This window comes from Anthonomus grandis, chromosome 8 (genome assembly GCF_022605725.1).
Source record: "Anthonomus grandis grandis chromosome 8, icAntGran1.3, whole genome shotgun sequence".
Classification (NCBI taxonomy): domain Eukaryota; kingdom Metazoa; phylum Arthropoda; class Insecta; order Coleoptera; family Curculionidae; genus Anthonomus; species Anthonomus grandis.
In genome coordinates, this window is record NC_065553.1 from 18,691,522 (window position 1) to 18,716,294 (window position 24,773).

At 33.1% G+C, this 24,773-nt stretch overlaps 2 protein-coding genes across 3 annotated transcripts in view; one reads left to right on the forward strand and one right to left on the reverse strand.

The window, feature by feature from the left end:
- LOC126739999 (neuronal PAS domain-containing protein 2-like) overlaps window positions 1-15,047 on the reverse strand; it is a 198,408-nt gene extending 183,361 nt beyond the window's left edge. For both annotated transcript variants that reach the window (XM_050445850.1, XM_050445849.1), the window contains exon 1: window positions 14,628-15,047. In XM_050445850.1, the coding sequence (XP_050301807.1) occupies window positions 14,628-14,666 (39 nt within the window). In that variant the 5' untranslated portion in view covers window positions 14,667-15,047. The remainder of the gene's footprint in view (window positions 1-14,627) is intronic.
- Window positions 15,035-24,773, forward strand: part of LOC126739814 (uncharacterized) — a 31,211-nt gene continuing 21,472 nt past the window's right edge. The window contains exon 1 of the mRNA XM_050445633.1: window positions 15,035-15,269. Within this exon, the coding sequence (XP_050301590.1) occupies window positions 15,264-15,269 (6 nt within the window). The 5' untranslated portion in view covers window positions 15,035-15,263. The remainder of the gene's footprint in view (window positions 15,270-24,773) is intronic.

Consider the following 24,773-nt stretch of genomic DNA (forward strand, 5'->3'; position numbering starts at 1 on the left):
TCAACTCGACTGTGTACTGCAACTCTTGGACCAGTATTTGGCCATCAAGAGTCTGAAGAGAGAAAGACCAATGTTAGGGTTTAAAGAGTAAAGGGAATAGATATAACTCGTAAGCAACTTCTCACTTGGATCGTGACTAAGACTCACCCACTACATTTCAACGACAATGACCCAACCTTACAACAACTGAGATCGATTGTTTTAACTAAACTTTGACCGTGTGACTTCTTTACCAGCTTGTTTTACTTAATGGGTGTAAATATGCTACACCTCGATGACAGAAAAGCGTGTCGTTGGGTTATTTCCCAACAGCAATATATAATGTTAATATAAGACGACTTACACAGCTAACTAGGCCCCTTCAGCAGTACATGATATAAACGTAGCTTTTCCTACAACGCTGTTTTCTTTTACAATCGGATCTCCAATGAACGTCGCGCTGAGTCAATTTAAGACAAAATACAAGAATTATTTGTGGAAGGAATGCCAAAATAAATATATATTTTCTATACATTCTAATTAGCTTTGTATTTGTGAATTTCATGTTTTTTAGACCAATAAAAATATTTTATTTGTTTATTGGTTATTTTTTAGATAAAGGGTTAATTGCCAGTAATTGACCAGAAGCCACTGCTTGACCATTTTTATAATTTACCGCCTAAAATAAGAAAACGCCGTTCTATTTATCCATTTTGATTAGTCTAATAGGACGGCCAATCATAGCTCAAAAACTCTTCAAATCAAATCATAAACTCTTATTGCCAGCTGTAATTTTCTAGCAGTGACCAGTTTCTAGTGTCTTTATAATTTTACAAAGTAAGGGTGTTTCGCGCGTGTGGATTTTCTGACTTAAATAAGAAGCAAGGTAAGTAGACACTGACCTTAAAATCTCTTCATATCTTCGCCATCACGCTAGATGTAAAAACATTTTTAGTATTAACATGCTCAGTAAAGATTAGTGATTAGCTCTATGTGTATAGTTTTATTTTTTATAATTATTAAATATAGAAAAAAAGACTGGTCAACTACTGCTTTTTAAAAATACTTGTTTTACCAGTTGTTGACCAAGTGGTCAAAAACTGGAATTTTACGTAAAATAAGGAAATTCATTGCTTGTCTATTTAAAAAAATAGAAGATTTTTATAGAAATACATTGCTATTAAAAACATGTCTTTTTGTTGATGATTTCCAGTAGTTAACCTCTTTTCTATAGTGGTCACCTACTGGGTGGTCAACAAATAGTGATTCATATCACTTGATAGAAAACGTCAACTTTTTTTTTTTTCAGAACATTGCTGCCAAGTCAAAAAAGGTCGTTTTCAAATATAGCGAGGAAAACCTAACTAAAGCTATATCTGATGTTAAACTAAAAATATGTGGTGTACGTGAGGCGGGAAGAAAATATAATGTGCCCCATTCCACAATTATAAATAAACTTAAGAATAACAACATTTCTGGTACAAGAAAAATGGGTCCATAACCATGTTTAACCACTGATGAAGAAACACTTATTGTTAAATGGGTTATAAGCAATGCAAAAAAAGGAATTCCGTTAAATAAAAATGCTCTTTGTCAAACAGTTGCCGATATTGTCCGCGCGGATGGGCGCGAAACTTCATTTAAGGATGGTGTTCCAGGCGATAAATGGTTCCAGCTTTTTCTTAAATGTCACCCTCAACTGAGTCAACAACATGCTGAATCTATTAAACTTGCTAGGGCAGCTGTCACCGAGCAAAGCATTAGAAAGTTGCACAATGAAATAAAAGAGTACCTAGAAACAGAAAATTGCCTGGATATATTTGAAGATCCAAGAAGAGTCCTTAATTCTAACGAATACGGTTTCGAGTCAAATCCCAAAGTCCGGACTAGTGCTTGGACCTAGAGGAATAAACAATTTTTATCCAATAAAATCGGGTTCTGAGAAGAAACAAATAACAGTCCTTTTTACTATATTAGCAGATGGTAACCTTTATCCCCCATGTTGATTCTTACTTATGAAAGGATACCGGCCGAAGTTGTCGTACCACACCACCAGACTGGATAATTGAACGGTCAAAAAAAGGTTGGATAACTTTCAAGACGTTTCACAATTATGTATGTAACAATTTGTTACCAAAACTAAAAGAAATGGGGGTTAAATTACCAGTATTCTATCTAGTTGATGGTCACAAATCCCACTTTACTTATAACCTTTCCAAATTCTGTAAGGATAATTGTATTTTTTTATTTGCTTTATACCCTAATGCAACTCACATTTTACAGCCGGCAGATCTCTCTTATGCCTTTAAAAAATAATTTGAAAAATACTGTTATTAGCTGGATACGAAAAAATTATAACAGTCCAGTTACAAAGGCAGTTTTTCCAGCTTTGTTGAATGTTGCAGTGGCTGACATCTCCGCAGAAACAATCAAAAATGGGTTTAGAAAATGTGGGCTGTTCCCATTTAATGCTGATGGAGTTGATTTTGCAAAATGCATGAACGATGAATCACGAAGTCAGAAAATAATGGATTCAAATGAAGAACGTGATAAAGCTAGTAAAGCTTCTGAATTCGACGTGCCGCATTTATTATACTTAGAATCAACAATGTTACGTAAAAGAGCTAAAGAATTTAGGGAGGCTTTAGCTGCCACAGGAAAGTGGAGAGGTGAAGAATCTGCTAAGGAGTTATTTTATGTTTGGAAAAAACTGAGATTGCGTTGTAAAAATGCCGAAATCAAGGAAAACAAAAACGGTAACCAAAATACCTTGCCATTGCCATCTTCCCCCATTGCTAAAATAGTTGAAATTCAACAAAAACACTCCAATGAAACAACCAAATTTACATCAACATCAAAAAGATTCTTCACCACATTCAACTAGTGCAACACCAAGTACATCACATTCTCAAAATAGAACTCTCAATAAAATCAATTCTGATGGATATAAGGAGTCATCCTGTTATTTCTCTTCTTCTCAGCCTAGTTCTTCTACACCTAACAACTAGTCTTTGGTAAAACCTCAAAGTCCTGTTTTAGGTTCAGATTTAAGGGGTACTATTGATGTCGATTCACGAAATATTAGTTTGGCATTTTAAGATTATATTTTATGGCCCGAGGAAACTCCTGAAAAAAATGAGTTCATGGCTAAAACAAAATATAGAGGAAGGTTGCCATATGCTGCGACATCAAAAAAATGGATTTCATTTCATGAAGAAAAGGAAAAAATTAAAAGAGAAAAGAAGGAAGCAAAGATACAAAGAGCACTTATAAGAAAAAGAAAAATTAGAAAAAGCAGTAAAAGCACCACCAAAACCAAAAAAAAATTAAAAAGATAAGCTCAGATTCAGAAAGTGAAAATGAAGAATGGAGTTCTTCGGGTTCAAGTAATGAGGATTTGTCAGAAGACTTCAATGACCTAAGAAGAAAAGGAGAATTTATTATTGCTGCTTTTCCTGGAAAGAAGAAAACATATAATTATGTTTGTATAATACAGAACTTTTTTAGTGAAGAAGAAATAGAGGTTCAGGCCTTAAGACCAACCGGGGATTGTAAGTATTTTTTCTGTTATTGAAAATGATGTGAGTGCTATTGATAAGTCTCAAATAATATGTGTATTGGAAACCCCAGAACTAATTGGTACTGGGGATAGAATTAAATATAAGTTTTCTAAACCTATGTCTGTTTAAAACAAAACTTAATTATTTATAATCACCTTTAATAAAAATCTTCGAAATTTGTCTTGCATGTGTTTTATTGCAAGTGCCGTTTGGCTTGTATGAATTTGTTCAATAATTATTCAATAAAAGAATGGTCAATTACTGGAAGATATAGTGGTCAAGTATTAGCATCAATTGCTCAATTACTAGAAATTGTGGGTCTTTTCAATCTATTATTTTTTTAAGACCGATTTTTTTTTTACTTAGCATGAATCCTAATAGTGCAAAAATCTGAGAAAAATTACTAAACTTGTATAAAATGGTAAAGCGAAAATACATTAAATATCTATTTCTCAAAGTTTTCCTTAACCCGTCAATAACTGGACAATTGACCCTAATTAACTTGACTTTGAGATATATATTTTTGTTCATTTTGGAAAATTTAACTCGCTTATAACTTGGTTCAGTAGAGTAGCTGTCAGAAAGCTATAAACTGCGCCAGGTGTAAATGTTTTTGTACATTGTTTTGTTTATATATATATTATTATTGTAAACACTTTATGAAATGAAAGGCATTTATTTATATTAAATCATTTTCTGCTTTTACGATTTATTTGAAAATCTTGTTTATTTTATTATTATACATTCATCTGTTGAAAAATTTTCTTATTTAATTTGAGATCCTGAAGGTCCTCCGCTACAATTGGTAAAATTACAAAATAACTTTTTGCAGCTAATGATACAATAACTTATGAAAATTTAAACCAACGATATAATAATCGCCGTTTATTAGCTGAATTACTGGTATTCTAAAGAAGATGCTCCCGCTTTAAATTGCTCTGATCCCACCGGTTTACGAAATTTATATTCAAAAAAAAACCTTAGGACCCTTAAAAGATCTTGTTTTGATTTGAGATTTTGTTTTGTGTCATATGCTCTTAAAAAGAATTATCAGTAGAGTTGCGTGTCACTAAATTTGAAGCTTCTCGTGTTAAGTTATGATAGTGTTTTTGCATTTTCAGAAAGAAATTGTTTACTGTACGCTTTATTTACTGTAAGATCAATGTTTACCAATAAAAATAATTACACCCTAAAACAAAATAAACCGGATTTTAAATTATGCTAATTGTCTAGTTCTACTACATCCAAACCTTTCTTTTGTCATCAAAATTCAAATACACATAAGGTGATCATTGTAAAATCAAAGTCATTTCTCTTTTAAATCAAGAAATGCGATAGGTAGATTTCACTATAGTAAAAATAATTCAGCAATAAATAAAAGAGCAATTCTAGGACCAACGAAAACAATAATTAGAATTGCCACTGAAAGCAGCTGTGTAATCTCCACAAGATGGTGGATGCGCCCCTCTTTAACTCATATCTCCCTCTATTGGTATTGAAATAATCTATTTTTCAGGAACATGTGCACCATTTTTTAATAAAAATATAATAATAAATAATCGTATCATAAATTGATAAAAAAAGTGAAACGACAGTTAGGTTACAATTTGTTTATTTATATATATATATATAAAATAAATTAAAAATCTAAAACCTACATTATATTCATAGCAACTAGTTTCACAATCACATGCCTTTTGCACCCATGCCTCTATTAAATTAAATGTAGATGTTGAAAATTAAAAAAAAGTCAAGGAAAAACAGATATCTGCGAATTAATGTAATGTTATGTCAGTGAATGTAACATTTCCTATACCGCAACAATAATTGATCAAGTCAAGGTTTCAATGTCGCGTTGGATAGGTTACAAACAAAATGGTTGCGCAATTCTCAGAGTTTTCACATCGTTTCCATCATAAATTAATGAATTTTTTAATGCAGCTTGTCAGTAGGGAAGTGGAATGTGGAATTCCGCTTTTTTTTTACTGACCTAAGAATTTGTTTTTAAATGACAACATGTTTTTAAGCTTATATAACTTGATCTTTATTAGTCAAGGGTCTTGTGATTTATCACATCCACCACAGTAAAAAATGTGTGTAATACAAGAAAATATATTAAATCTTACAAATATTATCTTAGCAATCTTGTCCTGTATACTAACCCAGGAGAGAGCTTCAGACTGAAAATACTCCAATGTTCACTTACATAATACAAGGATTCTATTTAAAGTAATAATGCTTGGGCTTTATTTTATATAAATGCGCCAACTCCTTCTAGCTTTTTGAAATGAAAATCTCAGTGAAGAAGCCTACTATAATCTTGAACTTAAGCTATGGCATATGTTTTTTGGAACTCATGTACTCAATATTTATAAGTTTGAATAAGTGGTTATGCTGTCGAGAATGAGATGCCATCACTTTTTATGAAATATAAAAATTTTTAGTAATTTGTTCCTTATGTATCTTACACACTGCAAGATTTATATTAAAAAATCATAACAAGATTATAAAAGACAATTCTTTTGGCACTAGGTTCATTTACAGTTCCAGATTTCCGATACCACACAGTGAATAAATAAATAATCACTTGTTTATATGGACAAGAAAATCATTAACCACCCTCTTGAAATTAAATCAATATACTATCCTGTCAGATTTCAGAAAGCTTTCATTTCAAATACAAAGCTTGTTACATCCTGAATCAATATTTTAATGTAACTATCTGGGAATCAATATTTTACTTCTCTTTTATATTGAACTTTATTGTTTTTTTTTATATTAAACCTTTATTTCTTTATCTGTTTTTGAACGTTTCATGTACTTTATACCCACTTTCCATTTTTATACTCAAGAACGACTTTCTGTACTCAGTGATATTTGTATTTCATTAGGATTATTTTAGCTCATAGCAAGATTTTGGAACCACTCTATTTGTGATAATATTTGAATTTATCAGAACACATACAACATCTATGATATATTTATATTAGGTTTTATGCTTGAATTTTGTTAACTAATAAAGCATATTTTAACCTTGATCTTTTAAATTAAAAACAAATGTCTATAATATTCCATAGTTCATTAAACCTCATGATAAATATTTGTCAGTAAGTTTCAATTATTTAATAACATGAATACTTTTTTAATCTTTGGGTTGGTTTCGATTTTTTGAGTTCTAATTCTACGATCAGCCTGTATACCTATTGTATTATAATATAAACTGAAACATTTAATTATAAAAGCATTAAAGCAAATTTTATTCTCTGAATATACCAGGAATGTTTTACTTCTTTAAATACAAAATTTGTAGATGTTCAGAAAACTCAAGATCACTTAAAATAAAAAAAAGAACAGGAATAACATTGGGCTCTATGACACTATGCATACTTAAATAATATTACAGAGGTTACAAATTTCCCCTCCAACAATGAGAGTCCTAAGCAGGTCCTAAGTAAGTAATTTTCGGAGGGCTAATTTTCCCTATCTTTACCAGCTTATCTCTGATGTGGATTGGACTTTTATACGCACCCAGTCAGACGTTAATGAGGCAGTTAAAACCTTTTATGACAAAATCCATGAAATTTTTTGTCTAGCTGTTCCTCGTTTTTAACCCTCTAATAGTAAATACTCATATCCTGTGTGGTACACTCATGAAATTAGGACATTATTAAAATTAAAGTCTAGGCTACATAGGAGATGGCTTCATACACGGTGCTCTGCTGCTCACGAGGATTTTAGAACTGCTAGGAGGGTAGTAAAAACAAAAATGGATCTTGCTTATCACGAGTATATATCCAGGACTGAGTCAGTTATTCGGAGTGATCCAAAGCAATTCTGGAGGTTCATTCACCTTAAACAAAACAACTCTTGCATTCCAGGTTCTAGGAGCTATAAAGATACCACTGTTGTGGGTCCGAAAAGTATTGTAAATGCTTTTTCTGATTTTTTCAGGAGTGTTTATGTTGAGTCCTCTATTGCTCAGCCCAAAGAATCTGATACATATGGTTCAGACAACATTTTGGTCCAATCTTTTGTTGAGGCAGATGTAAGAAAAGCTTTACAGAAGTTAAGAAACAAAGAAACTGCGGATCCTGCCCAAATATCTTTGAATCAGCTGTTCAAAGTAGAGTGAAACAGGTAGATGCCGCTAAAACTTCCTCTTCTTCTTTGTTTCCTAAAAGAGCAACGGCGGAGAAACGTCACTCAGACAATGACAAGGTAAACATAAACAATGAATCAGCTGGGACTGGGAACTCTGGAACAACGGATGTTGGGGGCGACCATTTGCAACAGGGATTTACTTTGGGACAAAATCGAAAACGTACAAATACAAATCGTAATCGGAATCTGGTTTTAGGAGAAGCGGACTTTCGAGGTGATGAAAATTTCGCAGGTTCAGTAAATAGGGAATATTTTTATCTGGGACGTGTTAAAATGGGAGTGACACCTGGTTTTATTGAAGAGCACATTAAAAAGCGGTGCCCTCAGATTAGGGACCTTAAAGTAGAATTGTTGCCAGTTAAGGGTGAGACTATTTCTTTTAAGATAAGCATCAACGGCGATTGTAGGGATGATTTTTTAAGGCCGGATAACTGGCCTAGAGGGGTTATCTTGCGAAAATTTTGGTTAAATAATAAACGCAAGATAAATTTTCATCAAAATCAAATGAATCAGACCATAGTTTAGTGCGGGATGGCCCTTCTGGTTCAGGTGTTTCCGTGTATTATGCTAATACAGGTGGTATGAGAACTAAAATAAAAGATTTTTAGCAGGCACTTAGTTGCTGCTGCTATGATATTGTTATGATTGCAGAGACTTGGTTAACATCTGAATATTCAGATGCTGAAATTGGTGTATCAAACTATGATTTATATAGATATGATCGTCAAATGGATACGAATACTACCAAGGCTCGTGGAGGTGGTGTATTGATTGCGGCTAAAAAGAGTTTATGTACACATAGAATTGGTATCCCACTTGTTGATGTGGATATTTATCAGATCTATTTGACTTTTACAAAAGACAATCAAAGCTTTGTTGTTGGTTGCATTTATATACCATCTCCATCTCCACTTCAAGCCTATTTAAGCCATTGTGAATCCGTTGAATATGTATATAGTAGATATTCAAGTAGTTTGTTTGTCTTGGCAGGTGACTACAATTTACCACATGCTAGATGGGAGAATGATGATCTTGGTTTGGTGGTTGGTGATTGTCTGCAGAGTGACAGAGAGTCTGTGCTTTCTCTGGCCAACTGCTTTAGCTTCTATAACTTTTTCCAGGTAAATGGGGTTCTAAATACCAACGGGGTTGCCTTGGATCTCGTATTTAGTAGCTCAGATTTAATTAGTGTTGAACGTGCAATAGACAAAATTTTTGAGAATAGCTTACACCATACAGCAATTAGTTTCGACCTTTGTTGTGCAGAAAATTCTGATGATATGATATGAGGAATATTTTTATGATTTTGGTAAGGGAGATTACATAGCAATTAACGATTGTCTTGCTGGGATAGACTGGAATCAATTGTTTTTGGGAGAGACATCTATTGATGTCATAGTTTCAATTTTCTATAATGTGATCTACTCCTCAATGGAAAGGTTTATTCCTCTAAAGAGGTACAAAAGTTCTTCTTTTCCATCTTGGTTTTCTTCAGAGCTTCGCAGTTTGATCATACGAAAGAAACAAATTCACAAAAAGTTTAAAATTAGTGGTCAACAGCAGGATTATGATGAATTTGTATTATTGAGACAACAATGTGAGTACTTAAGAGAGTTGTGCTATCAACAATACATTAATAAGGTGGAAATGAATCTCGCTGGCAATCCAAGGTACTTCTGGTCATATATTCAAAATAAAAGAACTGGTTTTAGTCTTCCCTCCAGAATGACGTACAATAACAGGATTAGTATGAATATCTCGGATACTGCGGATATGTTTGCAGAATACTTTTCATCCGTCTATTCGGATGAGCAAGTCAATGACATACCATCTTTTGATTTTGATAAATCAATTTGTCTGAGCACTTTAACTCTGTCAACACAGGATGTTTATGAGGTTATTACTTCCTCTAAGAATAAGCTCTGGACCAGATGGGATTCCGGCATTCTTCCTAAAGAAATGTGTTGGTGTTCTTACGAAACCAATACTGTTCATTTTTAACAAATCTTTAGGTACTGGTTCTTATCCCACTCTCTGGAAGAGAAGTTTTCTAAAGCCCATTTTTAAATCTGGTAGTAGAAATGAAATTTCCAATTATCGGGCTGTGTGTAACCAATCTGAGTTGCCAAAGCTGCTTGACTGCCTGGTCAGTCATAGGATTGCCTGGAGTTTTAAATCTTTATTTAATTCTGAGCAATTTGGATTTATAAAAGGCAGATCTACTGATGCTAATTTGGTGCTGTATGTCAACTACCTCTACCGCTGCTTGGAGAAGGGACTTCAGGTTGAGTCAATATATACAGATTTTTCCAAGGCTTTTGATCGAGTTAACCATGGGGTACTCTTGCAGAAGCTTAGGGCTTTAGGTATTGTGGGGCCTCTTCTTCAGTGGATCTCGGGATTCATCAGAGGTAGAACACAGATTGTTAATCTTGGAGGTACATGTTCCTCTGAAATTTTGGTACCATCTGGGGTGCCACAGGGCTCTCACTCGGGCCCTGTTTTGTTTTGCCTCTTTTTGATTGATTTAGTTTGGAAACTTGAAAATTGTCGTGTGCTAATGTTTGCTGATGATGTGAAGCTATTTAGGCTTATCACATCCCTTTCTGATGCTGTGCTCCTGCAAAAAGACCTCAATTTATTCTTTGATTGGTGCCACTTGAATAGAATGTCCCTTAATATCAATAAGTGCCATAAGATTACTTTTTCTAAGCAAAGAAACCCTATTGCTTTTCTTTATAAAATAAATAATGTAGCAATTGGTGTCAAAACAGAGGTTTCTGACTTAGGAATATTTATTGACTCCAGGTTGTCTTTTAAAAGTCACATCAATCAGGTGACTGGTAGGGCAATGAAAATCCTGGGTTTTATCCAACGGTCTACAACTGATTTGTCTTTGTTTACTTTTAAATTACTTTATTGCTCTCTTGTTAGGCCCATCTTGGAGTATGGCTCAATTGTCTGGTCCCCGTCATATAACTGCTACATTGAGCAGATTGAAAAAACTCAAAATAAATTTTTAAGGGTGGCGGCTTTTAGATGTGGTTACAGGAGACAGGAGTATTACTATCAGTGGGTCAGGGATAACCTGAACTTACCCACATTGGAGTCACGAAGAACATTACTCGACTTATGTTTTATGCATAAGGTTTTAAATGCTACTATAGATTGTCCCGAGTTATTGTCTCTTTTTAAACTTAGGGTGCCTTCCAGATTGAATAGACAATCAGAAATATTTTCAGTCCCATTCCACCATACCAATTATGGCACTAATGAGCCAATTACACGAATGGCTCGAAGTGCTAATGGTCTGTCAGGACAGATAAACTTTTTTGACTCTAGGATAGCATCTTTTAAGGGGCAGTTAAAGAATATTATTTTATAGGGGCTTTAATTAATTAACTCATCTACACCTTACACTGATTTATAGATAGATTTGTATATAATGTTTCTGAATATATATGTTTGTATGGGTATGCTATGTAATACTTTTGTAAATGGATTCCGTTAATAAATAAATAAATAAATAAATAAATACCTTCATTTCTTTTGTGTGACTGTGCATCGGCCCTGGCTGTACCACTCTTACAAATCTTCAACTTATCACTCAAGACCAATACATTTCCGGAAGAGTGGAAAAAGGTTAAAATATGTCCAGTGTTTAAGAGTGGCGACCATGGCAGAATACAGACCGGTGTCAATTCTCTCTAATTTTTCGAAGGCCTTTAAGATATGTGTGCACGATAAATTGTCTCCTCAAATTAAGCACATAATTACAGAAAAGCAGCATGGTTTCTTTCAGAAAAGATCTACTGTCACTAATATGGCTTGTTTCTTGGAAACGGCATATCTAGCTATAAATCAGAAAAGTCAGTTGGATGTGCTGTACACAGACTTCTCGAAGGCTTTTGATCGGCTGGATCACGGTTTGCTGGCACGGAAGCTGGCTTTGGCTGGATTTCATCCTTGTCTGGTCGAGTTCTTCATCTCATATCTGACTGGCAGGCTTCAGTATGTTGAATTTAATGGTTTTGGGTCTGAGTATTACGTGGCTTCGAGTGGTGCGGCCCAAGGCAGTAACCTCGCCCCAATGCTGTTCAATCTATTTATTAATGATTTAGTTGATTGTATCGAGAGTTTCTGTCTTTTATTCGCTGATGATCTGAAGTTATTTCGTATCATTCGTACTATGCTGGACTGCCTGAAGCTGCAAGAGGACATGAACAGAGTATTTGAATGGTGGGAAAGAAATAAACTACCCCTAAACTGTGACAAATGAAAAAAAATGACAATTTCCATTCTTCATGAAGAGATTTTATATTGAGTGGTTCTCAGTTGCTAGACTGTTCTTCAGTGAAGGATTTGGGCATTGAAGTAGATAAGAGGCTCACATTAAACCAGCATGTAGCACAGGTCACTGGTTCAGCCATAAAATCCCTCGGGTTTATAGTAAGGTCCACTTCTCAATTTAAGAATATATCCAGCTTGACTGTATTGTACAATTCATTAGTAAAGTCTAAATTAATGTATGGCTCTATGTTGTAGTTTCCCATCTATGATGTTCATGTTAACACACTGGAGTATGTACAGCACAGATTCTTAAAGTTACTTTCTGTTAAGTTGGATGGAGTATATCCAGTAAGAGGTGTGGAACAGGAGTACCTGCTGAATAGATTCAACTATTTGTCACTAAAGCAAAATACTATTCTCTCTAGTCAGATATTTTTATATAAACTTTGCAATAATAAAATTGATTGTTCTGAGCTCTTAGAGGGCTACCTCTATTTGTTCCTCCTGCCAATACAAGGAGGCACCATGTATTTTATACCTCTCTTAACTTAACAAATCTGTCCAGCAAAGGTCCACTGTGCTGTGCTTGTACATGGTATAATCAGATGAATGCTATAGATGTTGACATCTTTAGCAGCACTGAATATGTTTTTAAAAAAAGGATGTGTTCCTCTCTTAATTTGAATGTTGCCTGATTATTTTTCTGTGATTGTATCATTTGGTTAGTGTGTCTTATGTTCTTACAATTATGCTATTGTTCTAAATTTTAAATTTTGTCATCACTCTATATTGGATCTTATATTATTTTTTTATATTATTTTTTTGTAATACTTATTTAAGGTGCTTATAACTTGTCCTGTTTTAATTTTAATTATTTCGATTGTCTTGTAATTGGGAATTTTCCTGTTGGACAATAAACTATTTAAATTTGAATATAAAATTTTTATTTAAAGTAATCGTAATAATGTATAGTCTTTATTTTTGATAAATATACCTCCTTTCAGCAAACCTTTTAAAAAAATTTCAGTGAAGAAAGCTTACTATAATCTTGAGCTTAAGGAAACACATACACCAGCTATGAAATTTTTATAGATATAAGCATAATTGATCTGTGATGCTTTACATTAAAGACAAATATCTGTAATATGGAATCTGTGAGTATAAATTTCCATTATTTCATAGTAAGAATTTTTGTATTGGTTTAGATTCTTCAAGTTTTGTAATATAAAACTACCCAGAGCATTTCATAATAAGAGCATATCATAATGATATTTTCTGAATATACCAGGCATGTTTTACTTCTTTAAATACATATTTTGTAGAAATTCAGAAAATTCTGAAATGAGGTCACTGAGTTAGAGAAATGAAAAAAGAAAACACAAATTACTTTGGGCTTAATGACAACTCAATCACTACATTGGAATTTTTATTACTAAAATTAAAACCAGGAATATGAGATATTAAAATAGAATAAGTGATGGTTAGGTGATGTATCATATGGTCCAACATGTATAAACACCATTATCGATTTTTTTAAATATATTTCATTTACTTTCAGTTTCACTAAACTTCTAAGCTTTCTACACATTTTTTAACATACCTGAAAATGTTTGATATTTTTTAAAAAATGATAACTAATCCATCACTATTAATAAAATTTGAGCCTGCTTGAACCTGCTAACATATCAGTATCTGGTTGTAATATAAAATTACCTGGAACATTACATAAGAGCTTTTCATGATGACATTCTTAGAATACATCAGGAATATTTTAGTTCTTCAAATACATAATTTCAGCAAACTCTGATAAATGAAACCACCAGATCAATGATATAAAAAAAGATATCAGGAACATCTTAGAGATTTATGACATTGAGGACTGCATTGGAATATTTATGGAACAGAGATCTGCACATAGAATAGAGAATAATTGCAAGATGTGTCATATGGCCTAAAAATGTTTACACACAATTATCAATTTTGAAATATGTGTCACTCACTTTCGGTTATGACAAACTTCCTAAGCCTTTCTTGTAATATACCTAAAAATGTCTCGACATTTACTTTAAAAACTAATCCAAGAATATTAATTAAATTTGACCATATATTTATCCTAGGTTAAAAAGGTTTTTATAATTTAAATGTTCACATACTTAAAAAAAAAAGGTAGCAAATAACATTTTATGTTTTTATGAGCAGTTTTATTTACTGTCAGTGCAGTAAAAATTATTACCAGCTACATTGTAATAATTATTATCATTTCCTCTATATATAATTACTTACTTGCTGCACTTAAATCTATAATTAGCAAACAGTAGTCATATCTACTATTTCAATTATATTTTTTCACTATATCTAGTATCTGCATGCTTATGCCATTCTCTGGTTTAATTAAACTGATTGAGTGATATTGATTCAGAAAACAGTTTTTTAGTTTTTGTTTTAGAAAATGTCTCTAAAATAATAAATAAATCGAGGAGGACTTGAAATTATATATTATAATAATAAAGTTTGTAGAGGTGAAATTACACTTAAAAGGTCTAGAGGGGCTGGTGTTATATCACTAGTATCTCGACAACAAGATTGTTGCTTTGGTTATAATGAGCAGTCTGATTTATACAAAGCTGGAGGACTTACCTTACAGTCCTTAGGCAGTTTCGATGCCTGCAGTGGCATTATTATTGTCCATTTGGGTTATAACTCAACTAAGCCACAGTAAATTGTTTATTTATAATATATCAGGATTTGTTAACTCTGCCTAGATGACACATCATAGGTCGTTGAAGGATTAGCGTTAATCGACTCATGTTATCGGTTTTTATCAATAGTAATCCTGCAAGAGAATACACCACGAATTAGGGAGGAATAATTTAATCCAAGACCGATTACGGTAGGTCGGGGGACCCTTTTTTGCGCGGCAAATATTTTTTTGATACGGTCGATTTCTATATGGGATAATAGAGTGATACAGCGCACCTGCCGGTCAAAACACGATGAAAAAACGCAATAGCAAAAAAAAACTGCAAGGTGCAATCTGCTGCACTAAAGAGCCAGAACATGACAATTAAAATTTGACATTGACAAAAATGACAAAAACCAAATGTTACATTGACAATTAGGTAATGGGAGCGACATCTATTGGAGGAGGCAGAAAGCATACGCTCGACACAACATTGAATGGGGAAGATTTCTATAAGTAGGCATAAGCAGGACCTTGGAAACTTGGGGTATTGAAGGAACACTGAAAAAGCTCTTCTACTCCTCGATATATAGATGGCGGTAAGATAGCAACATTACCTCCATAATCATAATCATAATAATAATCATAATCATAATTTTTATTGATGCCAGTAATATAAATTTTACACAAGTCAAAAAATACATAGGTAAAGTCAAAATAGACTACTTAACAGTACTAACACTAAGAACATTAAATTAAAATTCGACTATAACTAAAACAATAAATGATGTTATAAAAACACAGTAAAATCACCTTAAAATATGTGGTTAAAAAACTCCTCTAATGAATAAAAAGCATTCACTAATAAAACTTTTTTGATTTTTGTTTTAAAACTGTTTAGAGGTAAGTATTTTATTTCAGAGGGAAGAGCATTAAATAATTTTATTCCCCAAAAGCCCGGTCCATCCCGACACCTTTCCAGACGGCAGTAAGGAGGTACAAAGTCAGTTCTATGATGAGTATTATAGCCATGTATATCTTGGTGAGTAGTAAAAGACTGAGTATTACGTTTTACATACAGAAGGTTTTCCAAAATGTACACTGAGGGCAGGGTGAGAATGCCAAGTTGTTTAAAGGCTGCCTTGCAGTCCTCCCTATATGCAAGACCAGCTAGTACCCTTATCACCCTTCTCTGTATACCGAACACACGTTTGGTATCAGATGCATGTCCCCAGGCTAGAATACTATATGACAAGTGTGAATGGAAAACACCAAAGTATGCAGTTCTCAGAACTGCTGCTGAGACCCTATCACTGAGCCCTCTTATTAGATAGGCAGCTTTGTTTAGCTTTAAAGTCAGTTGGTTGATGTGATGACCCCAATGTAAACGTTGGTCTACCTGCCCAAGTTCCCTCATAGAGAAAATGATTTTAAGTGTCTTATCTGAGTTCATGAGAAGCCGATTGCTGCAGAACCAGCTTTCAACTCCTTCCCGCGCCACCAGGGATCCCTCCAGGGAAGCACCCAGAGTGTCAGCCCGAAAGGATACTGTGGTGTCATCGGCAAAGAGGGTAAATTTTGCATATTCACTAATTAGTGGAAGATCATTGATATATATTAAAAAAAGAATGGGTCCCAGAATTGACCCCTGAGGCACACCCATTGTAATATCGCCTATTGCCGACGCCACCCCAGCAAAACTCACAGACTGACACCTGCCCTCAAGGTAAGATTTCATAAGTTGAACGCTTGATGGATTAAAATTATAGGCTTTGAGCTTTCCAAGAAGGATCCCATGGTCGACGCAATCAAAAGCTTTACTCAGGTCGCAGCAAAGAACTGTGTCATATTGAAAATTTTGAAAACCTTCAAGAATATCTGAAACCAAATCCAAGACACCCAGAACTGTACTTTTGTCTTTACGAAAACCAAATTGACATTTGCTAAATAAGTTGTTTTTTTCAAAGAAGTCCACAATCTGTTCAGCTAGACACCTCTCTAAAATCTTGGACACAATTGGTAAAAGAGATATAAAAAAAAAAAAGGCCTGTAATTATCTGGTTTATTGCAATCACCCTTCTTAAACAAAGGAATTACAAGTGCCTCCTTTAAAACAGATGGAAAGCATGATTCTTTAAGGCACAGATTGATTAAATTTGTAAGTGGAACAATAATTTCATTTGTAATTGATTTTAATATTTTAACATTTAGACCAAAAATATCCTTACTATTTTTATTTTTGAGGCTGGAGATAATATCACGGACTTTGTTATAGGATACTTCATTGAAAGAAAAAACAATATCATGTTTGGGAATCAATGATATTGGATCAATATTTGAAATTGGCATTCCTGACATGATACCCTGACCTACACCCAAAAAGAAGTTGTTAAAATCATTCGCTGTAAGACTACAATCTCTAACCCTTCCAGTTTTATTGCCACAAGATTTATTTATGACTTGCCACATAGTGCGACCAGGATTACTTGAAGATTGAATGAGTCGGTCATTTGCTTTAATTTTTGCTACTTTTATTGCTTTGTTGTATTTATTTCTGTACTGAAGAAACACATTTTTATGATATACATCTGTGTATTGTTTACTCACCAATTCAAGAAACCTAAGCCTCTCACGCATCCCTCTAAGCTCGTCACTAAACCAGGAAATATTATTGGATTGATCTGATCTCACAGTAAACTGCTTTATGGGAAAACACTTCAAGCATGTATCCTGTAAAATGTTTAGAAATGTGATAAACTTTTCTTCAACCAATATGTTAGGCTCTGATACAAAATGCCAAGGTGTATCTGAAATAATGTTATGGAAATTAAAAAGCCCATGTTGTGTTACAGGCCGGCATATTTTTTTTGTATGTATTAAACTACGGGATGTAGGTACTGAAAAGTCAACCTGCTGACCATCATGGTCTGAGATATTGGGTTGTACAACAAGTGATGAAAGTACATTGATATGGGGACTTACAAAGACATTATCCAAGCAAACACCCTGTCTAGTTGCTGCCTGAAATAGATGATGCAAGCCATAACCACCCAGAGCATCACACAAAGGAGCAACCCTGTTGTCGACAGTCCCAAAGTGCACATTAAAGTCACCCGCCACCAGCATGCTCCTCGCCATACCCAATTCATTAAGTTTCCCTTCCAAAGCCCGCAAAAAAGTGTCAAAATTTCCCGAGGGAGATCTATAAATAGTCAATACATATAAATTAAAACATTCTATAAAAATCACAGAGTATTCAAAACACAAATCAATGTTAGGTGCTAGGTTAAAATTAGGAATCACAAAAGATGAATGTGCATTTTTTACAAATATAGCTGTACCTCCACCTATGTGACGCTGCCTAGTTGAAAATGCCACTAATGTAAAACCTTCTATTTGTATGGCTTCTAATTCTATTGATGACATCCAATGCTCAGTAATACATAACATGGTAATATTTTTGTCATTGATAAAAGCTTCTAATTGCAGATATTTATTACGCAGAGACCTTATATTTATATGGAACACCCTGAGGAGTGTGTCAGAATTAGAAATATTCCTTACTGGCTCTATAGCTTCAGGTTCTATATTTGTGCCAGGAATTGGCGCTGAACATTCTGAAAATGGTTCACCAGAATACCTCTAGGCCATAGATATATTTATTATTTATTATTATACCTTATTATTTATTATTATTTATTATTTATTATACTCCGAAAGGATATTTATTATTTATTATACCTACAAACTGTAAAGCATCTTTTATTATCTAACATGTTTTGGTAGAATTTAATTGACATGTAACATGTCTATAATACCTAGGTACTAAATTTTGCTATAAAATCTTAACAATAATAATTCATTCTCATATCGATGGCCTAGGCGCAATACCTCGTATCAATCAAATTGGCTAATTCGAGTTATTATGTTCCTGATATTAGATGGAAGATTTTGCGCTATTTATCAAAAGCTTAACGCACTACTTCCAAAATGAACGCGTGAAAACGGTGTCCGCAACAGGTATCAACGCGAGTCGGTAACCTAGTGGAAATAGCTTGTATCAACAGTTTTTACATAGGATAGGTGGTTTTTGCTCTAGTGATTTTTTTTGTTTTCTTGTGAAAAACAAAGATAAGTTTCGGTTTAGTCTATCTGCAAAACGCATTAGGTTTGTTTCTTTTATTTGTTTTTATATTAATTTTGTCCAATATCAAAATCAAAGCCGGTTAAAATTACGTTTAAAGTTGCTTTTGTTAATACAGGGTATTACAATTTTATATAAATTTTTGTTACGTTGTATTTCAAATGGCAATTGTAAATTATTTAAAGTAATTTTGCACTATTTATGCGATAATATAGCTGATCCGACCTTGTCGAACCAAGGCCAAGGACCCTTGGGGTTAAAAAACTTTTTTTTTTAGTTTTCCACCATGACATCCAGGGATAAACGCTTGGTTATGCTAGTACGCGAAAACCAGGGCCGTTCCTAGGGGTGAGGGCGCCTTCGTGCAAGATAATTATTGGCGCCCCTCGCCACCACTAAAATAATGACAACATTTTTTTTCGTATAACAGTTTATTGCACACAGCATATATAGCGTTTATTTTAATAAGGGCACATTAACATAGCATAAAAAAACACCATTCAGTCACAATACATTAACATAAAATATTACAAAACTAAATAAAAAAAAAATTCCAGGAACACATATTAATAATAAGTCCCTATAACATAAAAGAAAATAAGGAAACATATGCAGACCTATATAGGTTTTAAAAAATATTAAAAAATACTGAATTAAAATGTTGCCTTTCTTGCCTTTTTCCATGCAAAATCCGATATTAATTCACAATAGCTTATTTTTCCGCCTGTCTTGTTCAATCGCGATTGCTGCAAGAACACTCAATCTTTCCTGTGACATAGTTGAGCGCAAATAGTTTTTTATTAATTTTAACCTTGAAAAGCTACGGTCTCCTGATGAATATCTTTATTGAATATCTTAGCCATTCTCTTAAAATTTCCTCCCCGTTCTTTAATTTTCTTTTAAAATAGGCCAACGAAAAACTTCTGCCGTTTGAATTTTTAGGAAACACACAAACTATTATTTAAAGAATTGTCTACCTGGTTCTTGTTTGAACTACACGAAGGAAAGCTGACTTCATCACTAGCACTGGTACTATCGAGATTAGAAAAATTAACTTTAGACGTACTGGATTCATTTTTGCCTATTTCTTTGGGTTTTAAAAATGTTTGTATGGCACCTTCCATTTTTTTTTCTTCCGACTGCCGCATCTGCTTTCTCTTTTTAAATTCACTTCCGGATGGTTTTTTTCTAAGTAATTAACACTGTAATTAAATAATATTTAATTTAATTTAAAAATAATTAAAGACGTCTATATCAAAAAAATTTATGAGTCTTGCCTAGCTATGCAATGCAAAATGCAATATCCGGTATAATACATTTTACCTATAACTAAAATAAATAAAAATAAACATACCTTATATCAGATCAGACTAGGAGGAGAGGCGTTTTTATTAACTTATTTAACAGTTTTGTAACAAACAAATAAACCAAATTAACAAACAGTAAGTAACAAACTACCGAGCATTAATAAATGATAATGAAGTCATTGCCTGGATCGATCCAATTGCCAACCAAGTCGGGATAAAACACTAGACAGCAAAAATCAAAACAAACAGAAAACAGGCGAGCCGGAATGCCAACTAATGCCGTACCGTACCGGATGCATACCGTACCGGACAGTAATCAGGAGGGAGAAGATGCGCAGCACGCTATTTTGGCTAATCCATTATCAATTTATACCAAAGACAATAGACAGCAAGGATCGCTCACTGTCGTCTTGCCGGAACGCTAACGCCCGAATAGGAAAAGTCATTGTCAGCAAAACATATGGCATACGTTATAATCCCAATAGCAATTACAAATTAATCATACTTATTAATTTTTTCTAAAACTGAATAGTGTATAAAAAGCAAAATAATTTTTAAAATAAATTTAAACTTAATTTATAGTTACCAATATTGGAATAATTGTTTTGCGAACGATTTGCTTGGATATTGGATAATATATGTACTCGCAAATGTTATGTTGCTTGTGTCTTTTTTTTTATAATTTTTTATTTTTGATTCTTCATTTTGGCGCCCCTATCGCATGGCGCCTTCGTGCGGGGCACGAACCAGCCACCCCCTAGGCACGGCCCTGGCGAAAACACACAACCTCTCAAATATGACACAGACAGTTTTAATAACCAGGAATCTTCATCAGATTTATTAACAGAATGCATGACAGAAGAAACAAATACAATTAGAGATAATGACATACTTCAACAGGCAGTGCAAAGCAGTTTTCTTTTTGAAAAGCTACAGGTTTTAGAGAATTTTCAGTCTTATTCTATAGAAAATAACATAAAAATCATTTTTCAAAAGCCTGATGATAAAGAAAAGGCTATAATAAATGAAGAAATACCTAAAAATTACAATCGAACAAATCAAATCAAATTTATTTACAATAATTTACAATAATTTTACAAAACTCACAAAAGTATAAATAGATGTACACCTAGATTAGAATCTGTGTGTGTACAAAACAAAAGTAATTAAGAAGATAATATATATAATTCACAATTCACTTAAAGTTATATACTATATACCAAATATACCAATATACTATATACTATATTATACTATATACTAACTATATTAAAACCAAAGAATAAACCAAAATAATGATTAAATGAACTAATGATTTAAATCGCCCTAGTCAGAATAACAGATCTTAACCACAAATATACTGATAAAGCTGCATATACCCTATATTTAATTTGCAAATAAATAATTATCTACGCAACACCGTAGCAAAAACTTCAAAGTTTTCATGAAGCAACCTATTTATTTCTCTACTAAACATATGTATATTTCGAACTTTTCTAATACTACTTGGAAGAAGGTTAAAAAATTTTGGGCCAAGGTATGTTAAAAACCTTTGAGTAGTCGCTCTTGTCAGAAAAGGCACACTAACAGAATGCACTGCTTGGCTTCTAGTATAGCAACCCAAGTTCTCTATCGGTCGCCGCAAATCAGGATATTTATAGACAAACATTAGCACTGACTTAGCATACATTTGCTGTATTGTAAAAACGCGCGCTTCTTGGTATAAACGGTTTGAGGAGCATCTGGGATGTTTTCTTAAAATTACTCGTAAAAGGTATTTTTGAGTAATGTTTAAAATATTTATGGTACTGGCAAATGATCCTCCCCATATTGATATTCCATATCTAATGACTGATTTAGCCAAGGATGTTTATAACATTTTTAAAATGTGGAGAGGCATACAATTTCTAAGATGATAAAATTTAAAAATTAGTTTACGAATTTTTATATTAATACTTTCTATATGTTTTTCCCATTTAATATTTTGATCGATAAAAATACCCAAATACTTTATACATGGAGTCCTACTTAAGGTTTCCATGCAAGCACATGGCTTCTCCTTTAATATGCACTGATATGTGTGTATTTTTAGTACATCTGTATTAATTTGATGGTTATCGAGAATGCTAAAACTCATAAATTTTGTTTTTTCAATATTTACTGCTAAACGATTTTCTTCCAGCCACCGACGAACCATTGCAAAATCTGAAGTTGCTCTCTCCACAGCATTCGCCCAGTTATCACCCTTTACCAACAAAACAGTGTCGTCCGCGTATGATACAAGTTTTCCAGATGTACTAAGAAAAAGAAGTTCATTGATGTAGAGGGTGAATAGAAGAGGCCCCAGTACAGTACCTTGTGGAACACCACAATTTATTGTTTCAAAAACACTATACTCATCCTCCACCCTAACACATTGCTTTCTTTCAGTAAGATAATTTTTTATAAGAGTCCAGCTTAATCTCCTTATCCCGTAGTCGTCTAATTTATCAAGTAGAATATCGTGTGATACCGAGTCGAAGGCTTTAGCCAAATCTAAAAATATAGCTAACGGTTTTTGATTTTTTTCAATAGTTTTACAAATATGATTTGTTACCTCAAATAGTGCCTCTTCAGTTGACTTACCCTCTCTAAAACCATATTGGTTGGGAGATAAAATGTTGTTTTTCTGTAAGTGTTTTGAAAACCTAATGCGTATACAAGCTTCAAGTATTTTTGCTATATTACTAATAAGTGATATTGGGCGATAGTTGCCTGGAGAACACACGTCATTTCCCTTATATATCGGAACAACCACTGACTTCTTCAATTCATTCGGAATTATTCCTGTTAAAATAATACAATTAAAAACATGGGTCAAGGGTTTTGCAATATTATTCCGTATTTGCTTAAGTAAGGTACTCTTTAATCCATCTAACCCCGGTGCAGAATAGTTTTTTAGAGCATTTATATTTTTTAGAACTTCATCCTCAGTAATAGGCGTTAAAAACATAGTGGTACAATTTAAGCGGGAAAACTTATTTTTTTTATTACAATTTAATTTACTTGACATTGTTTTTCCTACGTTTATAAAAAATGTATTAAAAATATTTGCTACATCTTTTTTATCAGATTGAATCGTGTTATTTTCACATCTAAGTGATATTTTGTTTTTATTCATATTTTGATTAGTATTCAGTTCCTCATTTATAATTTTCCACATTTTTTTAGGACTTTGTTTAGTTTAATTAAACTTTTTTTGAAAGTACGAGTTTTTTGTTTGTTTTATTAGCATATTTAAAATATTACGGTAACTCTTATACTCATTTAACAGAGTTATATTATTTTTATTTTTTAGATAAGATATTTTTAATTTGTCTCGGTATCGGATGGAATTAATTAAACCAGATGTGATCCAGGGTTTTAGTTTTTTATTTTTTGATGTAAAATTTACCTTTGTACTTGCCAATTGTATAGCATTTTTTATTATATTTTGAAAAAGTTCATATGTCTCCTCGCTTTGGTCTTTATCGTAAACAACTTCCCAGTTTGCCTCTTCCAGAGTTTTATTTAATTTATTATAGTCTATAGATATAACAAAAGATTTATCGCATGATTTTTTTGAATTGTTATCAATTTTCTGTAGTTTCAGTGCAATAGGAAAATGATCCGTTACATCACTCTTTAGTATAAATAGTAAAAAGGTCAATTTATTTTTTATTTTGTTGGGACAGTAGATAAAAAAGTGGTAAATAAAGGAAATGATGCAGATTTTGTTACTTATGAAGAAGAAGATGTCCCGGGCAATTCTGAGTGTATTTTTAATGAAAAAAACCTTAGTTGAGATACAGAAGAACAAGGGCCAGGTTTAAATGAACGGCATAACGATGAAAGCGATATATGAAAATAAACTAGATTTTGGGGCTCAATATCTGAAGAAGAACAAAACCAAATTTTTTCCAGCTTTTGGATAAGAATGAACTGGGACCAAAGAAAGATATATGTCATTGCGCTTATGAATATTAAATCTACTGAAAGAAAGTATGTTGAAAATTCCAGACGCAGTTTAACATACGACTATTTCTTACAAGTTGATACAGAAAAAAAACAAGTTTGCAAAAAAACTACACTAGGAGTGAACGAAGAAAAAAAATGAAAATGGTATTGTTCCTACCGCCGATGTTTCCAAAAAAACTAGAAAATCCTTAAAGGATGCTCCCCGACCTAAAAAAGAAATGGAAATTGGACTGGAGGAACAATTAAATTATTTAAAAGCATTTTTTAAAAAACTTTCCAAAATGCCTGCACACTATTGCAGAAAAGATTCCACAAAGCACTACCTTGAATATAATTTTCAGTCAAAGGCAAACTTATATAAAATATGCCAAAAAAAGTGTCAGGAAGATAAACAAAAGGTTTTAAGTTATTGGTGCTTTTCCGAGTTACTTAAGAGGGATTTATGTTCTTCTATATTTACTACAATTATTATTAATCATTTGGAAAAGTATTGTCAAGATAATTTACCAGTGATATTTTGGACTGATGAGTGCCGCTGCCAAAATCGGATTGTGGAACTTTCAAATGCATCACTACTGCAATATTCTGTTAAAAACAAAAAACCTGTGGCACCCAAATATCTGGAACCCGGGCACACCCAAATAGAGTGCGATGCT